Here is a 21,000-nt window from a genome sequence, read left to right as displayed (position 1 = left end):
ATCGATCTCTAGTTTTGGTTTAGTCAAATCCATCAATTTTGTCAAGTATAACCTATGAAGCACGGGTGCGGCGTTTGGGCCGCCGCACCCGCGTCGGACGCAGCCGGACGCGGCGACGCGCAGGCGACGCCACTGCCTGCGCGTCCGTGTCGCGTCCGGCAATAAAAAATCATTTTTTTCGGCGCGATTCGCGCCGATATGGCGCCGATTCGGGCCGACGCGCGCGAAATCGCGCCGATTCGGGCCGACGCGCGCGAAATCGCGCCGATTCGGCCCGAATCGGGTGAAATCGGTCCGGCCGAAATCGGCCGATACCGGCCGAAATTCAAAAAAAAAAAAAATAATAACAACAACAGGTGCGTATGGCTGAAAAAAAAAAAAAAAAAAAAAAAAAAAAAAAAAAAGGTGCAAACGCACCGTTTGGAAAAAAAACCAAGACCCAACCCTCTCCCTCTTCATTTTTCTTGAGCCTCTCTCCCACTCTCTACCTTCACTCTTCAGCTAGGCTCTCTCATATTCTTTGTATTCTAGTTATTATTTACCATTGCTCTTAAATTTGGTATATATTTATATAATGTGAAAAAAGTATGTTTAGCAATATATTATAAATATAAATAAAAATATTTTTAATAATTTTTTAATCGCCGCACCCTGCCGCACCCGCACCCGCACCCTACTTTTTCAAAAATTGCTGAGTCTCGCACCCGCTCCCGCACCCGCACCCGAATCCCGAAACGCACCCGTGCTTCATTATAACTATAACCCTTTGAATGAAGGAGAAGTTGGGGAGTCATCTAAGTTATGTTTTGAAGGAAGCAAAAGAGAATAGACAAGGGACTTTTAGCAATAAGGTCTAAAGAGAAGGAATTTGTAATCGGAATTTAAAGTCCTTAAATTCTGTCTAAAATTTTCTCTTGAAATTTTTTCTTTTGACATATCTAAACACTTATATTTTACCGCATTTTTAAGTTTTCTCAATTGCCCAAATTCTCTCCAAAAGCATAAAATTTCTTCTCTCTATTTCGGTATTTCCTTTTCTTCACAGTCCAATACTACGATTACTACCTCAATTAGATTTTTTTTTTTTTTCTCGTCTTTGTCAATTCATCCCATAAAATCATCGATTTTAATCATTTCCCAAAGAAGAATACAAGGACAAAAGAACGAAGTAGCATATACTGCCCAAGACTTGTGTCGTGTAGAATGGGAATATAACACCAATTACATCGTGCAAAGTAACAAAACAAAATGAGATATCCTTTGGGTCATCTTCTTACAATTCACACCCCAAAAATTGAGCAATATTTGGATAGATGACAAACAATTCCGACCACATGGCCTACTTTAAAATAATAATAATAAAAAAAGATTTTATTAAATACAATCTCATTTTCGGCTGCCTCAATTAAAGATCAATACAACAACAAAAACACACTACAAGAAATAAAATTCCCCAAATTACATTTGTTTTACATTTTTACTAAATTGGAACTAACCCATTTGCCAATTTCCATCCAAGACCCAAGTAAAGTAAGTTCTACGTCCTAACGACTACAATAAATTACAAGAAAAAAAAAAAGTTGCTGTGGAAAATTCTTCCACCAAAACCAAAAGTCAGTCAATGCAAAAACTTTACCAATTTCAAAGCAAATTTAGACTATTAAAAGTCCATAAAATGGTTGAAAAGGTCCATGGAGGATGGAGATGGAGAGACCAAAGGAGCTGAGAACAAGCCAGAAGGACTGGCCATGAACGCGTTATGCCAAAGTGGACTCAGCTCATGCATCAGCGAATAACCCTGCGGCTCAATCAACGGCGAGAAAAACCCATCTGGGATCGGAGCTAAAGTCGCCGGAGCCGGCGATAATATCCCCGGATGAGTAGCAGCTTGACCCAATATCTCTACTACTTCCACTTCTTCTTCTTCCAACATAGCAGTAGTTGTATTAGTACTGTTGGCTCTTTCTCTGTCTCTTTCTGAAGGGCTTGTCTTTTCGATGGAAGCCAGCCTCGCCGCCGGAGAGAGGTCTCCGGCGCCGGAATATGATGCAGATGCAGATGAAGATGAAGTAGAAGAGCCTGTGAGGCGTTGAACGATGGACATGAAGTCACTGGCTGAGGAGGCATGGATGACTTTGGGAGAGACTGAGTAGATAATCACTGGCTGATGTGGTTGTTGTGGTTGCTGTTGATATGGGTTTTGGAAGGGTTTTAGAGGTAGTTTAGGTGGTGGATGTGGTGGAGGCTTTTTGATCTTGTGGGAGTCTTTGCTGACCCTGAGAGGAGGCGGCCTAGGACCTTGGATTTGGACCTCTTTTTTGGGTGTCTGTGGTGATGATTCCTGTGGATCTGGATTCATTTTTTTCTTTTCTTTTTTTTTTTTGGTGGGGGAAAGTAATTGTATGGTTATCGAGAGATGGGGAAGAAAGAACGAAAGAGGGGGTGAGGTGCTTTTGGTTTTGGTTTTGGAGATGGGAAAGTGGGGTGAGAGAGAAGAGACCAAGAAAGGAGGGGCTTGGTTTGGTTTCTGAGTTGGGTAATGGGCAATGATTATTATTGTTAAGAGGTATGGGAACTGATTATTTGTTTATTGACTTTGATCAAGATTGTTGACTTCAAACAATAACCAAAAATAAAATAAAATAAAAAGTCATAAAGAATTTGGATCGCAAGTTGGCAACTGGCAAATTTTGTTTAGCTAGAATTATTAATTTGATGTTTTTATTAAAAAAGAAAATTTGATTGGTAGAAGAGAGCAGAGGAGGTTTTGAAAATTAGATTAAAAGTTTTACTTGCTGTATTAAGTTTATGCTCTTTATTTCTTCTTATTATATTATATTATATATATATTGTTTATTATTCTTGTTATATATCCTAATGCTAGGTTCTAGCTCGAGCTTACCTACAAATTAAGTGGTCTTGCATATCTTGACCTTTACAATAAGTATTATGAATGATTCACTTGATATTAAAATTAATAAAAATAAATTGGACACATAATGTAAAATTAGATAAATTAATTTGAATTTTGATTGTGATTGTGATTCGATTTTAATATAATATATAATTAAAAAAAGTTAATTTTGTTAATAATTTAAAATGTTATAATTTATATCTATAATACATGTAACATCAAAAGTCTTTGTCTTTTTTGTTAATTTCTTCTAACATTGACATTTAAGCTTTTGAAAACCCTAAATATTTTACTTTATTGTTCTAATATATAATTTTTATTGAAGTTTGAATTTTATAAATATTTCTTATAAAACATTTCTATTAGAATTTTGCCACATCATATATATTTTTTAAATAGTACAATAGATAGTTTCATATACAAACACAGTTATAATAAATGCCTATTAACAACTACAATAATAATCAAGTTCAATAATTTAGAGAGAGAGAGAGAAGATCATATTTTTCTTAAAAAGTTTTTGTACATTTTACGGATTATTGAATTGTAATTCTAATAAATGAAGAGAAATATATTTGTAGAATGCGATGATAGAACTAGGAACATAATTTCTTTTATTAATATATAATAATGTATACTATTTTCAAGTTTTCATTCAAAAAATTTCATACTTAGCCCTGTAAGTGCACAATTGCGTCTGGATCCAAAAACACACGTGGGCTCAGGCCCAATGAGCCTTAAACAATGAAATTTGTAGAGTGTGGGCTCACAATCTAGTTTAGTGATATTTGAAACTTGATGAACAGGCTAAAATATTACAGTATTTGCAAATAATAGACAAACGGGGCAAAATAAACCTCCTCGGACGTAAGCCGATGACAAATTATATATTATTTCTCTTTTTTTCTCTCAAAGGTCACAGTTCTTAATATTTGTCTCTCCACCCTTTCTTTACTCTCTTTCCTCCTTAAATACTTCTTCTTTTTCCCTCTTTATCCACGTGTAACACAAATCACCCTATTAGACACCTGTCCCATCCACCACCCTCTGGAAGTCTTTAAATTATAGCAAGAAGGCTGACTTCTACTATTCAAGGGTCACTCCCCCATTAATGCGGCCAGGGAGGTAGGTGCAGGGTCTTTAATGTGGAGGTAACAGCCTTTTTCTAAGATATTTCTCTCACACCGTTGCGTCTGGAGGGTGCTTAAATCCCTCTCTTAACCAACGGTTTTTCCAGAACTCTGTCTTGATCTTTTTGACAAATCCCAGGGTCATCGTGGGTCTGTCCGAGGAGATATTCGTCCTCGGATGAATCCTAGGACTCTCGACTCATGGGCCGACCTACAGTTCTAGGAGGCTTTTAGTCTAAAACAAACTAGCGCCCATCAACAAAGCCCAAGGCCCAAACACTTACTTAAGTCCTTTTAGTCCCCACAAGCCCCATCTCTAGTTGAAAATCAATCTACAAAGACCCAGAAATTAAGGGGCCACTTAACTTATATATGTGGCTGGTGACCTTCATGCAAGACAAAAAATTCTTTTTTACTAACAAGAAAATCCTTTTTTGTTAAAAAGTCAGGAAAAAAAAAAAAAAAAAGCAAATGACTTATGTATTACAACTATGTGTTTATGGGATTCAAATCCTTTAGATTTCCTAAAATACTCCAGAAGTGGATTTCTTTAAATTCTAATTACTCTTTTATGATTTAAAGATCTAGATTCTACCATGTCAATATTCTACTATCAATATTCTTAAAATAATAAAATAATGTTGCAAACAAAACAATTAAAAGTATTGTTAGTGGAATGCTAACATGGCAAAATTTAGACCCTTAAATCATAAAAGAGTGGTTAGGATTTAAAGAATTCTACCCGTAGAATACCCTAAGAAATCTAGAGAATCTGAATCTGTGTTTATGACATTTTAGTTGTTAACTTATCTAAGACCCAAAATTAAAGGTTGGGATTTCAGGATTTGGGTGCTACCCTTGCTGTCTAACACTACTTAAACAATTATTTCATTTTTTTTTCAACATAAGCAAGAAGACTACACAATTGAGTACCGTTATATTTTTATGCTCCAATAAATTCTCAATTACAAGAATTAAATAATCAGTCTAGTAAAAATATAGTATAGTTGTTTATTCTTAACTCATCTCTAATCTTTGAGAGGTATACGACTCTTTTTAGACTTGATGATATTTATTTGTTAGTAAATAAGTTTTATATGCAAGAATTCATAACTCATGAAAAACTATTTGTTGAAATGTAACCTCACTAGCATAATATAGTTTGATATATGAACTTCAAAAAATTATTAAATAGTTTTGAATTGTACAAATGGTTAAGTAAGAACCATAAATTCAATAGCCTACTAATTTGTTAATAATGGTCGTATTTGCATTTATATTCTTCTAATTTTTATTGCAAATATGGAACAAACATTTCAATCATAAATACCTTCAAAGTTAGGTTTTTGCAACAAAATGTAAGATGCTATTCTAAGGACTCTTTGATTTTGTACATCAAAAGAACATTTGTTGCGAAATTGAGTACATAATTAATTATAGGTGATTTTCAAGATTAAAAAAAAAGTTGCGTTCTATTTTTGATATATAAAAAATAATTGGGTTGAAATGTATTAAAAAAATACTTATTTGTGCACCATTTATATTTTGTTAATATTAAATGGATAATGCTAAGAGTATTATATGATATCTTAACTATAACATATTGGTATAATTTTTAATGGAGATATCCAATGATTAAATTCCCCCACTCCCAACTATGAATTATCAAAAATAAATAAATAAAATGGATAATTTTTTTTTATTTACTTTTCATACATTAATTTAGTTTTAGATCTTAATATATTTTTTTTATTCTTGAATGAAAAATAAGATTTTTTTTGTTAATCTTTTGGGTTCACCAAGGACAAATTCTTGATTCTATACTCAAACAACATGTGTTGCAGATTATGCTGAAATGAACAAAAAGAACTGATCAATTTTATTTTATTTTCCCTAATAGTTGTCGCCAGTCAACAACAATTGTATTAATATGTCACATAACTTTAATTTGCAGAACTAAAAATCATAAAATTAAAAATGTCATTGTTAGGTTTTCGTACTAAAAAAAAAGGAAAAAAAAGAAAAGAAAAGAAAAGAAAAAGGATGTGAAGTAAAGACATTGGGACAACAGAAGAAGGAGTTCCAAATCCGTGATAATGAGTGAACAAAATTCAATTTGTGGTACAGATCAAACCACATAGTAAGTAGTAGTTCAAAAAAGGCCTGTCTGTCAACGTAAAAGATGGGGACAACGACAAAGTCCGCGACGGTTAAAATATGCCAGAGAGAAAGAGAATGGTGCAACAAATTATTGTTACAAAATTCCATATCCACTTTAATTATTAGCTTTTGCCATACAAGTCCGTACTTTTTGTTTTTAGGAGCTAGCATTGAGAAAAAGATTTCTCCATGAAATGCATGTACATTAAAAATTGAAAAGGATTAGTCTGGCTCTAATCTAATGATTCGTCTAAATTTGTTCAAAAAGGTAACAAAAGTGCTGCATTTTAAAAGATTAAATGCCAAAGGAATTAGTACAAATGAAATCATACTCAATCAAACAGCCATATTAGCAATTTAAGGAAGAAGGAGAGGAGTTGAGGGCATATTAGCAATTTAAGGAAAAAAGTTAGGCAGGTGCATTTATGAGACACGAAGGTGCATTTATTCCAAATTTATAAACAGCCATCATCCTTGAACCTTATCTATTTAATCGCATAAAACCAACAGAGCAACAAGAAACAAGTACAAATGTACAATGGCAAAGCTAACAGAGCCACGCAAAATATTGCCAGGAGATTAGCCCACATCATTCTCAGCTCGCTGTGGAGGAGATGGGATTCGACCCGACCCACATAAAATGGAATACAAAAAATGAGATAGAAACTTTATATTTTACACAAAACTAAATTATTATCTTTAAAGTTACTGCTGCGACTTAAAAATCCTTTCAAATGCAGAATTGTCGTGAAATAATAACTTGGTACGTTTGAGGTCGAATTCATAAGAAAAAAAGAATTGATTAGCAAACCACAAGAAAATAAAATAAAATAATAAAGTTTAATCCAAGAGATTTTGATGGTTTGGTAAAGGTAATTTAGATGGGGAGAAAATAATAATATATTAAGGCACTAAAATTTAGGAATACACATACAACACATCTATTGGTAGTTTTAACAAGATTTATTTTATAAATTAACTAAAATTCATATAAAGTATAATCTTAGTTGGATGATTTAACAATAAGAACTCAAGAATTAATTGTCTAAGGAAATTTCATGAAATTGATTGATTTTAGGTAAAACAAAACTGGTGAATTAACCCGCAAAGAATGCTAAGCATTTAACATGCCTAGAGTTTCAAATAAATCAAAAAATTATACAGAACTAAACACTTTTCTAGATGGTAAGTCAATTAAAAACACAATAAAATAAGTATTAAAATTATAAAATAATTGTTAAGAGCATACCAATAAATGGTTGGGTTTCACCCATTACTTCAGCAAGACTTCTACCAAGTCATAACACCAAATGAAAGTCTAAAAAGTGTAAAGAAATTTTAAAAAACCCTAAATTTCGTTCTACAGTAGCTGTATCCTAAATTTTGTCCTAAAGAGCCTTTAAATAGGTCAAAAATCCTATTACAAGTTGAATCTGATTTGGAGAAAATCTCAAGTTTTCAAGCTTCACTTAACCAATGTTTTTCGCCTATCTAAAGTCATAATTTGAACTTTTGGTAAACTATGAAATTGCAACCTATTATGTTAACTTTCCATCCTAACTTGAAATATCTCAATTGGACATCTGGGCCAAAATTTATACCCAAAATACTAATTGGTGCACAGGTTGGAATTTGACTTGAATTTGGTGCAAATTTTCTTTAATTTCTTACTCCAATTGGACTCAAATTTACTTGGGTTGACATTCTTTAACTTCATTATGGCCCTTATAAAAATAGAGTTTATTAGCCTTCTTCTTTCTACAAGTCTGTCCATTTAATTTCATTCTCCTACGAAAGACATATGTACGCATTAAAATTCATTTAAACACAAAATTTAATTATTCAACATCATTCCAAAACCAAATATAAAATACATGAATTAACTCAAAATGAATATGATAATGCTTTCTAATAATGATATAAATATATAAAATTAAGCTATTATTAGTTACAACACTTAAGAATACGATGATCCAATGTACAAGAGAACATACCAAATTAGATTGTGTAATAAATGGTTTGATGGTGAATTTTTCGATTTAAAAAAATTTCATTATGCCAGTCCAAAATTGCTATAGATGGTTTTTTTTTTTAGCGAAGTTTTGGGAATTTTCTTATGTTATTAGGTAAATGTATGTCTTTTGCATTAAATCAATGCAACATGACAGCTAATGTTGATTTATTTAACATGTGCACAAGTCATGTAGTAGATCCCAGCAATTTTTCGCGGGAAACTATAGTCAGTCCAGTCAGTCAGTCAGTCAGTTGTTGTCTCTTTTGAAAGGAATCCATCTGGACTGGACTGGACTGGACTGGAGGATCAATGCATAACTTGAGCAACTGAATAATTCGCAAAGTCACCGAAATTTGGAAAAATAAAAAGTAGAATAGAACGAGGCAAAAAAAGTGCTTCTTTTTTGGCAAACCTATAAAATTAAAGCTTGGTTTGGATAGCGCTGAATGCGTTCAGCGTTTTTTTTTTCCTGCTGCCTGTTTTTGCTTTTAGGAGACAAGTTACTGTACGTGAACAGTCTGTTCACGCATTTTGCGCGTACTGTTTACATACTTTTCAACAATTTTTTAATTAAAAATAAGTCTCACGGTACTATTTACACATTTAAAAATTATTTTTCTACACATTTAAAACTTTTTTTTTTTCTCCAACCATATGGATATGGGTATGCTGAACTTTAAAGCTCTTTTTACATTACATCTTAGCTTAACTGTCCCCTCCAAAACTAGTGGAAAATTGGATACATAATTAGTTAAGTACTGAACATGGTCCTCCACACTTCCATTTGGCCAACAATTAACTGCTTTTTGGTCACTCTTCCGATTTAATTGTATCAATTCCGCGTGAATTTCAACTAACTCAAAATCACTATTTTTTTTTTTATGTTACTTTTAATTTATTTTTTGTTAATTAGGAATATTTTAAAATTATTAAGGAATATAAAAATTATTATTTAAAAAAAAATCTCGTTTGAGTTATAGCCTGGCAGAGACAAGTTTCTCTAAAACACATGACCCTCCTCTCCAATGAACAAGATTTAAAAAGGTTATTTTCCAAAATAACTTTTAAATATTGTTAGTGTGTTAAATGTTTCCTTTTTAAAGTATTATTTAGGAAAAATGATTGGTAAATCTCTAATCATCAAATAATGTATTTGAAATTTAATCTCACCTACATAAACAATACATTCATTGTTGTATTTACATGTATATAAACACCAAAATTTAAAATTTTCATTTTGAAAGGGAATGCATTTACAAAACCGAAGGCAAAATTAATTTTAACGAGAAAGTGGAGGCGTCGAGACATCTATATGATCAAGAGAGATGCTACGTCCACAATATTTTTACAACAAATTACAAGTGGTTAGTTGTTATTGGTTCAAATTTGAACTTAACACGAAGATTACTTTTTTGCTCCAACAATAACAACCAGTAACAACCTGCCACTTAGGATTTGTTGTAAAAATATTGTAAAAGTGTTGTGCACATATCATTTCTCATAAAAATCTTGTTAAGAATTGAACTCAAACCAACGCTTCTGGAATTCAATAATAAAATAAAAACCAGTTGAAATAACTGAATTTTTTTAGGGAACTATTCGATAAAATAAGGGAAACTTAATTGAATTCATAACTGTTTCAATGTTTTTTATTTATTTATTTTTTTACTTTTTATTGTCTGAATATTCAATATTAGAATCAATCTAGTCCCATTGTCAATGAATTTTTGGAACCAAAAAGTTACTAAACTAAAAAAAAAAAAAATGAATATGTTTTTTTTAATAGGAATAAAATTAAATATGTTGTTCTTGGATCGCCTGGTTTATACTCAAACAAACCAACAATAATATCAATAGACAACACTAAATAACAAAGGGTCATCAGCCTCATGGACAATGCTACATGTGCTGGGCCCTAAGCCCAATAATATCAATAGACGCAATACATGGCATTGGACCATAAGCCCAATAATGTCCAAGATTCTTACCATACAATATTGGGCTTTCCAGCGCAAAACATTAATAACTAAAAGATTAAAAGGCCTGGTCTTTCTTGAACACATCATTTGTAAAGCGTATTGCGCCTTTAGCAATTTGACACTGCCCATCCGACTACAGAAAAAGTGAGGGGGTTGGTTTTTGAGTTGGGTAATGGGCAATGGTTATTAATGAGTTAATGGAACTGTTTATTGTTTATTGACTTTGATCAAGGTTGTTGACTTCAACAAGTAACCAAAAAATAAAAATGAAATAAGATTTTCCGATTTTGTTACGGTGACCTAAGTTGTATTTTATACTTTATTATATAATATTATATATATATATATATATATATATATAAATAATGCTAACCTAGAATTACAAACCTTTTTACATTTTTTTTTACAAATTCCTGATGTAGTGAGTGATTATTAATAAATGAAAAAATAATGATAATAGTGGGCTCAAATAAGAACTAGTAAAACTTTGTCACAACAACAATTTATAAAATTATTGCAAAATAGTTTTTGGTTATAGCTTACTCTTTTTAATCTTTATCTATACTAATCGGCGAGCCTTGGCCACGTCAATGACACACTACCAGAGGAGGTCGCACTGTAGAGGAATAGATTCAGAGAGGGGATTAGTCTTGACGTGTCTGAAGGGATGACAACTGCCACCACATTTAATGCACTCCACCAAACTCCTTGGCTGCATTTATGTGGAGAAGACCCTTGAACAATGTTGTCTTGGTTGCCGCAACTCATAGAAGATTTGAGAAGGCGTCTAATTGGACAAACACTCGAGTAGTGGCCTACATGATCAACAAATAGAGAGCCAAGATCAATGGAAGGAGGATATATAATGTAAGAGATCCTCCCGAAATGAGAGAGAGAGAGAGAGAGAGAGAGAGAGAGAGAGAAATACTGTAACAAATCTTCTTTAAAACCAATCTAATATAAATATTTGCCCTCGGATCTTGGCCGAGGACCAGTATTCTTCATTGTTCCTTGTCTTTTTCTTCTTCTTCAACTGTGTTAGGTTACTTGATTCAAGTTTCTACCTCTACAAATTCATTATATTACGTTAGCTCATCCATGTTACTTACAATTTTTTTAATATATATATATATATATATTTTAAATAATATAGGTTAGTGACTTATAAAACTGATAAATGAAGCAAAAATACATTTGTAGGATGCATTAGAAAACCTGGAATATAAATTTTTTTATTAATATATAATAATGTATATTATTTGCAAGTTTTTATTCAAAAAATTCACACTTGGCCCCTCTTAAGTTGAAAATCAGCCCCCCAAAAAACCCAAAAATTAAGGTCATTTAACTCATATCTGTGGCCGACGAACCCTCTATCAAAACGAAAATAAAAATCATCTTTTGAAAAAAAAAAAATTTTAAAAACACACACAAATGACTTATGTATTACAATTATATGTGTTTATGATGTGATTGGCTTACTTGGGATTTAAAATTTTGGTACTACAATGCTGTCTAGCTCCACCTAAAGACTTTACAATTGAGTATTATTATTGATTTTAGATTTTTTTAACACTCCAATAACATGTAATTTATACATTTTAGATATAAAACCTTGATTAAAAATTGTCAAATAATGCAGGTTTCAATTAGTTCAATAGATAAAATCTCTTATTGTTAAATAAGGGACAATATTAAAGGATTTAGATTCAAATCTCATCTACACATAAAAAAATGGAAAAAAAAGAGAGAAAAAGTCTACTAGGAAAAAAAAATCTCACAATTTATTTTTTATAACACCTTTGTTTTGAATTATGGTACCTCTGAGTATAATATTATTTTATTTTGATCTACGACAGATTGACATCTCGTCTTGTGAAAATGTTGTGAGATTTTGATGTGTTCACAGAAGAACTCAAACAAAGAAACCAATTGGTGTCATGAGCTTATGGAAAAGAACAATTATCATTGAAAAAATCATAGCTTTCAGTGTATTTGATGAGGTAGTTGAATGTCTCTTTTATAGGTAGTTAGGACCAAATTCGTTATATCTATAACCTCCACTTACCCATCAAAATTGGAGTTACTTAAGAAACTTATTTTTCCATTAACCAATGTTTTAAGGACATGTAACTTCTTATTAAACCATAACATACATGAAATTATCAAACAAATACGTTATCAAATGAGACAATTTATTCTTACAACTTACACATAACATAAAAAAATAAAACACTTGTCTTGAATTATATAAAATTGACTTGATGATAAAATTTCTTATTTACAAGAAAATAGTATATGTGTGTGTGTGTGTGGGAGGGGAGTCCGCTACTGTTTGTGATCAGTGTCATGACTCATCACCCAAAGGCTAAGGGCCCGTTTGTTACATGTGTTTAATACTGAAAATTGTTGTTTGAAAACATTTGTGAAAATACATATGGGTGAAAAAATGTGTCGAAATACGTGTAATGTTGTTTAAAAACTGAAAATAGTTATTTGAAAACACAAACCAAACACCCCCTAAAGCACATATCATCCCCGGATTAGCAACAGTGTTTTGTTAATTTATTCTGCATATGTGTGACGAAGTTTTACTTTTGATAATACCAATATTGTCTCCACGGGCTGATGGATGAATCATGAATCATGAATCATGAATCCATTCAATCATTCTTGGAAGTGACTTGTTGCTTTGCCTCTCTCAAGCGTGTTTGAACTAGAGGTACTGTGTCCACAAACCTCTTAAATTTAATTATTTAGCTTTAATGGGGAAAAGGATGGTCCATTTAGACTAGAAGAGGGAGAAGCATTCTTACGAAAGTCCTTACCATTAAAATTAGGATGAAACAAAAAAAAATATTGTAGAGAAACAGAAGCATGAAGGAGAAAGAGAGAACATAATAAAATATGTGATTCTACTTTGATGGCCTACCTCCATAATGTAGAGCCTTAAACAACTGCATATTTAAGATATGAGTGAAATACATGATACAAAGAACCCTAGTAGGCTTTCTATAACAAAGCTATCACCACTCCCTACATCTGTGCAGCCAAGGACAATTAATCTGGCTAATAGTAACATAGAGTTTGTAATTCGAAAATGTATATTTTTTGTAGGTTCTCATACTGGGCATTGGCTCCCATTTGCACCAATATGAAGGGCAAGCAGATAGTAGAAGCTTAAGGGTGAGTTTGGTTCAGCTTTTTAAAATTGGGCTTTTTGAAAAAGTGAAGTTTTCAAAAAGTACGGTATGAAAAAGTGTTTTTGAAAAAGTTGAGTGTTTAGCTAACACTTATAAAAGTGGCAGTTTGATAGATAAATTACCAAAAATGACAATGTATATATATATATATATATATAAGGGAGTTTATTTCATACTTAAAAATCAACTACTTCATATACTTTCTAAAAAAAAACTAATTAATAATAATAATTACTAAAAAAAATATACTTACTTCATATACTTAATAATAATAATTACTAAAAAAATATACTTAAAATCATAATAATATACTTACTTCATATACTTACTAAAAAAAACTAATTAATAATAAAAATCAACTACTTCATTTACCTGCAGCAGCATGGTCCGGATTGTGTAGCAGCACGGAGGAGAGGCTTGTTCTTGAAGATGAGACGAGAGGAATCCGTGACTTTCTAGCTATAGACCTTGATTTATCAAAGGGCAAAATTGGTTTTCAATCAAAATGGTTGGGCAATTTGGTAATTGAAAAAGCTTCTCAACAGTAACATTTATCAACGTGCTTTTGCAAAAGCTCACCAGAGCTTTTGCCACGTTTGTTCACATTTCAAAAGCCACGTTTTAGAAAAAGCAGGATGTTTGAGTCTTACCAAACGGGCAAATAGAAAAAGTGGTTTGAAAAAGCAGTTTTTACGCTTCAAAAGTGCAAACAAATGGGCACTAAGTAGATGAAAATTTTTTATGATACTTGCAATTGAAAGCAGTCCACCACTAACACTTAATCAAGCTAACCTCATTTGGGTAAAATCCAATTAACCATGAAAGGGTATAGAGAGAATGTCTATAACCACAATCAGTCGTTGGCCCTAAAAAATGTTGTGGACATATATAGGTGATTGCCTGGGTTGCACCGACACGCCGTTTTTGGCGACGTGTCGGTGTCCGACACGTGTCGGACACCGGAACTGCTGCGATTCACCGGACTCCGGTGTCCGAGAAGTGTCCTATTTTTTTTTTTTTTTTTTTTTTTTTTTTTTTTTCGTTTTTTCGACACGGCACCGACGCGGCTCTGACACGGCGCCGACGCGGCTCCGACAGTTCGACACGCCAGCAGTGAAAAAAAAAAAAAAAAAAAGAAAAATCACAGATTTTTGACATATGGACTTACCCCCACCGTTGATCTCATGATATACCTAAAACAAAATGTTGAAACCCACATCTTCATTCAGTCATTTGCCCCGAAACCCACAAGCTCTCACCTCTCACTTCTCAGTTAAGAACCACCGACCCTTCCTCTGATCTCCGCCGCTGACCTGTCTCTCGCCGGAGCTAAATCGGGCCGATCGGCGAGCTCCATACGTCGACGCCGTCCCTGTCCGCCTGTCCCTTCCGATCTCTCTCTCTCTCGGCGAGCTCCAGGTCCGACGCTTCTCTCTTTTTTTTTTCTTTTTTTTTTTGTTGTGCTCTTTCAGATATTTGAGTTGTTTGGCTGGTTGGGTGAATGAGAATATGAGATGGGTAGTTTATTTAACTTAACTTATCACGTTTTTGTTTTTTGTTTTTTTTGTTTTTTTTAAACCCACTCTCACAGTCTCACGGTCACACAGTGACCGTGTGTGATATTTATTTGCAGCTTTCCATAAACTACATAAAATAAATGTTACTGTGATATTGTGACTGTAATATTTATTTGCCATATTGTGATTATGTTACGTTATTGTCATAAGTTTAATTTATTTATTAAAGTTGAATTACTTAAATATTGTAGGTGATTTACTAAAATGAATATTGAAAGTGAAAAATCAACTGAGGCAGTTGCTCCTTTATGGAAATATGTTACTAAGTTAGAAAAAGCTGCTGGTGGTGGTGGGAATGTTACTTTCAAATGTAACTATTGTGAAAAAACTTTTAAGGGGTCTTATTCAAGGGTGAAGGCACATTTGTTAAAATTGTCTAATTGTGGAATACAACCATGTGGAAAGGTTGGAGATGAGTATCTAAATGAAATGCAAAAATTAGAAGATGCGTATGAGGAATCTACGCGTAGATTGAAGAAGCCTAAGCTAGTGTCTTTACCGTCGATTCTCCTAGTAGTCCTCATTTGGGTCCTAATCTCGTAGTACATACAAGTCATCCTTTTTTTAAGAAAAAAAAGGGGTTGGGAATCCTACTTTGGAGATGTGTTTTAACAATCAATGTCGAGAGCAATTAGATTCTCTTATTGCTAGGACATTTTATTCGCTGGTTTACCCTTTCACTTTGCTAAGAACCCTTATTGGATCGAGATGATCAAATTTGAATTTAATAATAATTTGGCGGGCTATATTCCTCCAGGTTACAATAAATTGAGAACAACTTTGTTGCATAAAGAGAAGGTACATATTGAGAAGTTGTTGAAGTCAATTAAAGACACTTGGAAAGAAAGTGGGTTTAAGCATAGTAAAGTGATGGGTGGACAGATCCACAAAAGAGGCCACTTATCAATTTTATGGCTACATCGAGAAAGGGCCACTTTTTATCAAATCCATTGATGGTACCAAAGAGTACAAAGACAAGCACTTCATTTCTCGATTTGTTTCTAAAGGTCATTGGTGAGGTTGGGCATACTAATGTTGTTCAAATTATTACCGATAATGCATCCGTTATGAAAGCCGGCAGTGATCTCTTGTTGAAGCCGAATATCCTCATATATTTTGGTCACCTTGTGTTCAGGTGCATACCCTCAATTTGGCCTTGAAGAATATATGTGCACCTAAGAATTCTTTAATGAGGTTGCATATAATGAATGTAATTGGATTGCACAAGTTTCGTATGAGGCAACTTTCATTCGTATTTTTATCACAAATCATTCTATGAGATTAGCAATTTTTAATTCATTTTCCCTTTGAAGTTACTTGTCTTATCGAAACACGATTTGCTTCAATAATCATCATGCTTAAAAGATTGTTTCAAGTAAAGCAAGATCTTCGAAGTATGGTCATTAGTGAGGAATGGATGTCATATAGAGAAGATGATGTAGGAAAAGCTCAAACCGTGAGGGATTATGTTTTGAATGATTTGTGGTGGGACAAGGTTGCATATATTCCGAGATTCACAGGACCTATTTACGAGATGCTTTGGAGTGGCCGACACGGATGCACCCATTCTCCATAAGGTGTATGAAATGTGGGATTCCATGATAGAAAATGTGAAGAAAGAAATATACAAGCAAGAAGGCAAGGAAGAATATTTGAGGAGTCTCCATTCTATGATGTGGTACATGCTATACTTATTGAACGGTGGACTAAAAATTGCACACCACTTCATTGCTTAGCCCATTCCTTGAATCCGAAGTAATTTTTCTATCTCTTCAATCTTTCTTTCTTTTTTTAAATATTCTTTAGGCATTTCTAATTTGCTTTTAACTAGGTATTATACTAATCAATGGATTGAGGAAGGCAGAGGTCGTGTTGCGCCACACAAGGATGCTGAACTTTCTACGGAGAGAAACAAGTGCCTCAAAAGATTCTTTCCTGATATTGATGATAGGAAGAATGTCACTATGGAGTTTGGTTTGTTTTCAGGAATTGGAGCTTATGATGATGATAACATGGATGATAGGTGGGTCTTGGATCCAATACTTTGGTGGTTAAATTATGGGTCTAGGTTGCCAATGCTTCAAACTTTAGCTCTAAAGCTTCTTGGACAAATTTTTGCTCATCATCATGTGCCGAGAGGAATTGGAGTACATATGGCTTCATCCATTGTATGAGGAGGAATAGAATTACTCCTAAACGTGCTGAAGATTTAGTATTTGTTCATTCTAATCTTCGGCTTCTTTCAAGGAGGAGAGAAGAGTACACTAAAGGAAACTCTAAGAAGTGGGACATTAGTGGAGATACTTGGAATGAGCCATTTGGAGGACTCCGGGTTGCTTGAGATTGCTTATCTCACACTAGATGAGCCGTAGATGGAGATAAGTCTTGTTGAGAATGATGACTATATTGATGACGATGATGATGTTGTTGTTCTGTGATCCTTTTATGTTTTTAGTTATCCTTTTATGTTTTTAGTTTGATATTGAACTTCTTGTTCTAAGGTAATCTTGACAGTTTAAAGTTTGGTTTCCTTTAATGTTTGTAGTTTGATCTTTGATGTTGAATACTTGAATGTAGCTTATTTAAACTTTTGTAGTTTGGTTTGTACTCTAAACACTTTATGTATATTATTGTATTACTTTGGGTATTAATTTGCTTATTTGTAGTTGTTACATAATTTAATTTTTAGACATAAATGTATTTTATGTCTAAAAATATTTAAAAAAATGCCTAAATATAAATTTTAATTAATTATTTAATTGCCGTGTCCATGCCGTGTCGTGTCCTTATTTTTCAAAAATTACCGTATCGGAGTGTCCGTGTCTGTGTCGTGTCCGTGTCCGTGTCCGTGTCCGTGCATCATAGGTGATTGCAAGGTTGCTAATGTTTTCCTCGGTCTCCACCTTGATGCTTTAACTGCTAGCATTCATCACACGATGACAGTCTCTTCACATTGTGTTTAGGATTGGACATGTAAAGGTTGTTATTGTAAAGATGACTGATGATGCAGCAACAGGTGATAGGTGATGCAGAGTGCAGCTGGTCAAGACTTTGTACTGCAGAAAAGACATGTAGCTTTGGTCATAGAGTTGTAAAACTGGTTGTAGTTTAGTGTTGATTATTTAGAGGTGAGTTAGTTATTGTTAATAGACACGTGTACAATCAAGATTAATTGTTAGCTGTGGCAGTGTAAGCTTCCTTAGATCACGCGTGTTAGTTAGATTAGAGTGATTGTAACAGAGGATATATGTATCAGTTCCTTGATGTATTAAGCAGTGTGGAATAATACAAAATCTCAGTTGCTTAGATTTTTCCCAATTCTCTCTAGATTCAAGGGTTTCTTTCAGTTATGCCCTGTTATTCTGATATTTCGAGCTAGCACTATGATTACATCATTTGTTGTAATATACTTTGGTTTGGCATATTGTATAGATATTTCATTGGATCTTCTAAAGCATTTCCTTTGACTGGCTACTGGCTACTGGCTACTGGCTACTGCTTAGGGCCTCAGGCTGATGCTGGGAAAGCTACTACATATATATATTGGGGAATATTAATGCAGAAGCCATTTGTGCCAACATATATATGTATGTATGTATGCGTGGATATCAGTATATAATAAGAACTTTTATCATTTTCTGTATTCATCTTAATTTCTCTTTTGGCACCGTCATTAATTGTTAGTTGAAATTCCGGTTACCAATAGATCAACAGATAATATTAGATTACTAAAATCCAAAGGTAAGCGCCACATTGTAAATATATATTGGTAGGGTACCGGTACGTAATGAGACGTGGACTGTCACAAAATAACACTGCTTTTATGTAATGATCGATGCCAAGTGTTGTATCCATCAGTACAGTACGTTGTGCACTACTCTACCTGTCCAATTCAGGATCACATGAACATGATGCATGTGGCATAACAACAACTCATGAGTCATGACTCATAATAATTAATGATACAATTTAATTATAGTATCCCGATCGATCGATCGAGTATTTATTTTCTCCTAATTGATGAGAAATTGGAGGGTACGCTACTGTGCTAGTGCTAGTTTCTTCATTCTTCAGTGTTGTGCTATGACCTGCATCGATCTCATGGAAATCCATATATATATAGCTGAAGCTTTTCAATATGCAGGCATCTTGAACTTCCAATGTCGTCAAATGACTGGTAATATCCTTTGCAATGTATGAGTCAATTTGCCTTGTTTTAAATAAACATCCTAAGATCTAACACAAGGAGGTGATTAATTTCCTGCTTTATAATTGGGTTCCCCATATATATTTATGGGACATCTCCATCACCATGAATGGAAGTGTAACTTTGCCCCAAACATAATTAAGTTTTTAGAGCAGGCTTAATTCTTTCCCTGACATATATGTAGTTCTCCTTTTAAGGTATTCCTGTACAACCACTTTCTGCATTCGTCAACGTCCATGGAGATGGACCTAAAAAGTGGCGGGCATCATTAATATGTTTGAAAACTTTATGTTTGGTCAATATTGGCAATATGAATATATTTGTGCCTAGGGTATAAGTTAGTTAGTGGATGTTTTTTTTTGCAGCACGACATATACCATTTGCATTGTCTGATTTGGAATGTAACAATTCATTGCCACATGTGATATTGCAATCATTCTTTATAGTTTTAGTTTTTCCTAAGCTTGGCTTGATCACACTCTCCAAGTATCAATTATATATATATATATATAACCAGAATTTGAAGCATGTTCAAACCAAAGAATGCTCAGTTGCATCTGCGCAAAAATATCTACATTGGGTGAGACATATATAGGAGCATATCAGGTAGTATTGACTAGGCTCGGATTGTGGATTACTGAATTATGTCACTAAGACTATAAAATATATTTGGATATTGGGAGCCTGGTACAATGATGGTGATAGACGGAGCCTTTTCTCGCATGTAATTATTCAATGGCAGGAATTTTTTTTTTCTCATATTGGGTGCAAAGAGATTCATCGATTAGACAAGCATTTACTGTAAAAGAGAAAAAATAAATAAAAATATTGATTTACACGGTTACAATACTGTAAAACAAATGTGTAAATATTTACATTTATACACTCACAGATGTGAATAGTTTTTGTGCAAAAATGTATAAATTTGAGAACTTTTTCTATTATAGTCATACTGATATAAATGCTCTAAAAGAAAATTCGGAAATAAATTTGGTTAGTAAAATTGTAATTAAATAAGTAATAAGATAAAAATCAATTAGACAAAAATTTAATTTTCAAAAAATATAACGTAAATACAAATTGTTATTTTTTTTTATGTGCAGTGTCAATTAAAAGATATTTACAAAAAAAAAAAATCAATATATATATATTCATCAACTGATCAACATAATAACTTAAAAGAAAAATCCATTACAAGAAATTCTAATAGATAGTTTGATTACATAAAAGTCAATTGAGAAAAAAATCGTACAAGCTTTAAAATTTTGATATTTGTATCATTTTTTTTTTTGATAATATACTTGAAAATATTCCGAGATAATCTATAAGCGCCATTAATTTCTTTTTGAAGTTATACAATGCCTATCTTTCTTATTTGTACCTTAAGATCCTAAATTTATTTACAATGACTAAAAACTTGGGTACAATAGAATGCCTTAAAAAAAGTATTGCGGTATTGTAAAGGGCTGAGCTTTTAAAAAATAAAAAGGAGTCATCAATTCAGCTGTATCGCTTTTTTTTTTTTGAAAAATTTAAATGGATGTCCCATTAAAAAAAGAAGTAGTAACTTTTAAAAATAAATTATGACAAGGAAGTAGAAATGCAAAATCTTTTATTATGTTTTTTTTTTTTTCCATTTATTTCTTGGAGAGAGTTTCAACTTATGAGTTTGCTCTTGATAATAACTCTTTATTATCAAACCAAGATATTAATCGATTTTTGGTGTAGGAAGGGATTGAACTCTAGATTTCTTATTCAACCATCTGAAACTTTACCAATTAATCTGGAACCCACATTTTTTTTTCCAATTTCAAAT

General features: G+C 32.9%; 1 protein-coding gene across 1 annotated transcript; it reads right to left on the bottom strand.

Annotated features, from left to right (window-relative positions):
• Positions 1–1,356: 1,356 nt before the first annotated feature.
• LOC142623603 (protein MKS1-like) lies at positions 1,357–2,552 on the bottom strand. Its single transcript, XM_075797043.1, has one exon. It carries the CDS (start codon positions 2,357–2,359, stop codon positions 1,661–1,663), a length of 699 nt encoding a protein of 232 aa, XP_075653158.1. The 5' UTR covers positions 2,360–2,552; the 3' UTR covers positions 1,357–1,660.
• Positions 2,553–21,000: the final 18,448 nt, after the last annotated feature.

This window comes from Castanea sativa, chromosome 2 (assembly GCF_040712315.1).
Source record: "Castanea sativa cultivar Marrone di Chiusa Pesio chromosome 2, ASM4071231v1".
Taxonomy (NCBI): Eukaryota; Viridiplantae; Streptophyta; class Magnoliopsida; order Fagales; family Fagaceae; genus Castanea; species Castanea sativa.
The sequence above is the reverse complement of the archived record's forward strand: the minus strand, read 5'-3'. Positions and strand labels throughout refer to the sequence as shown.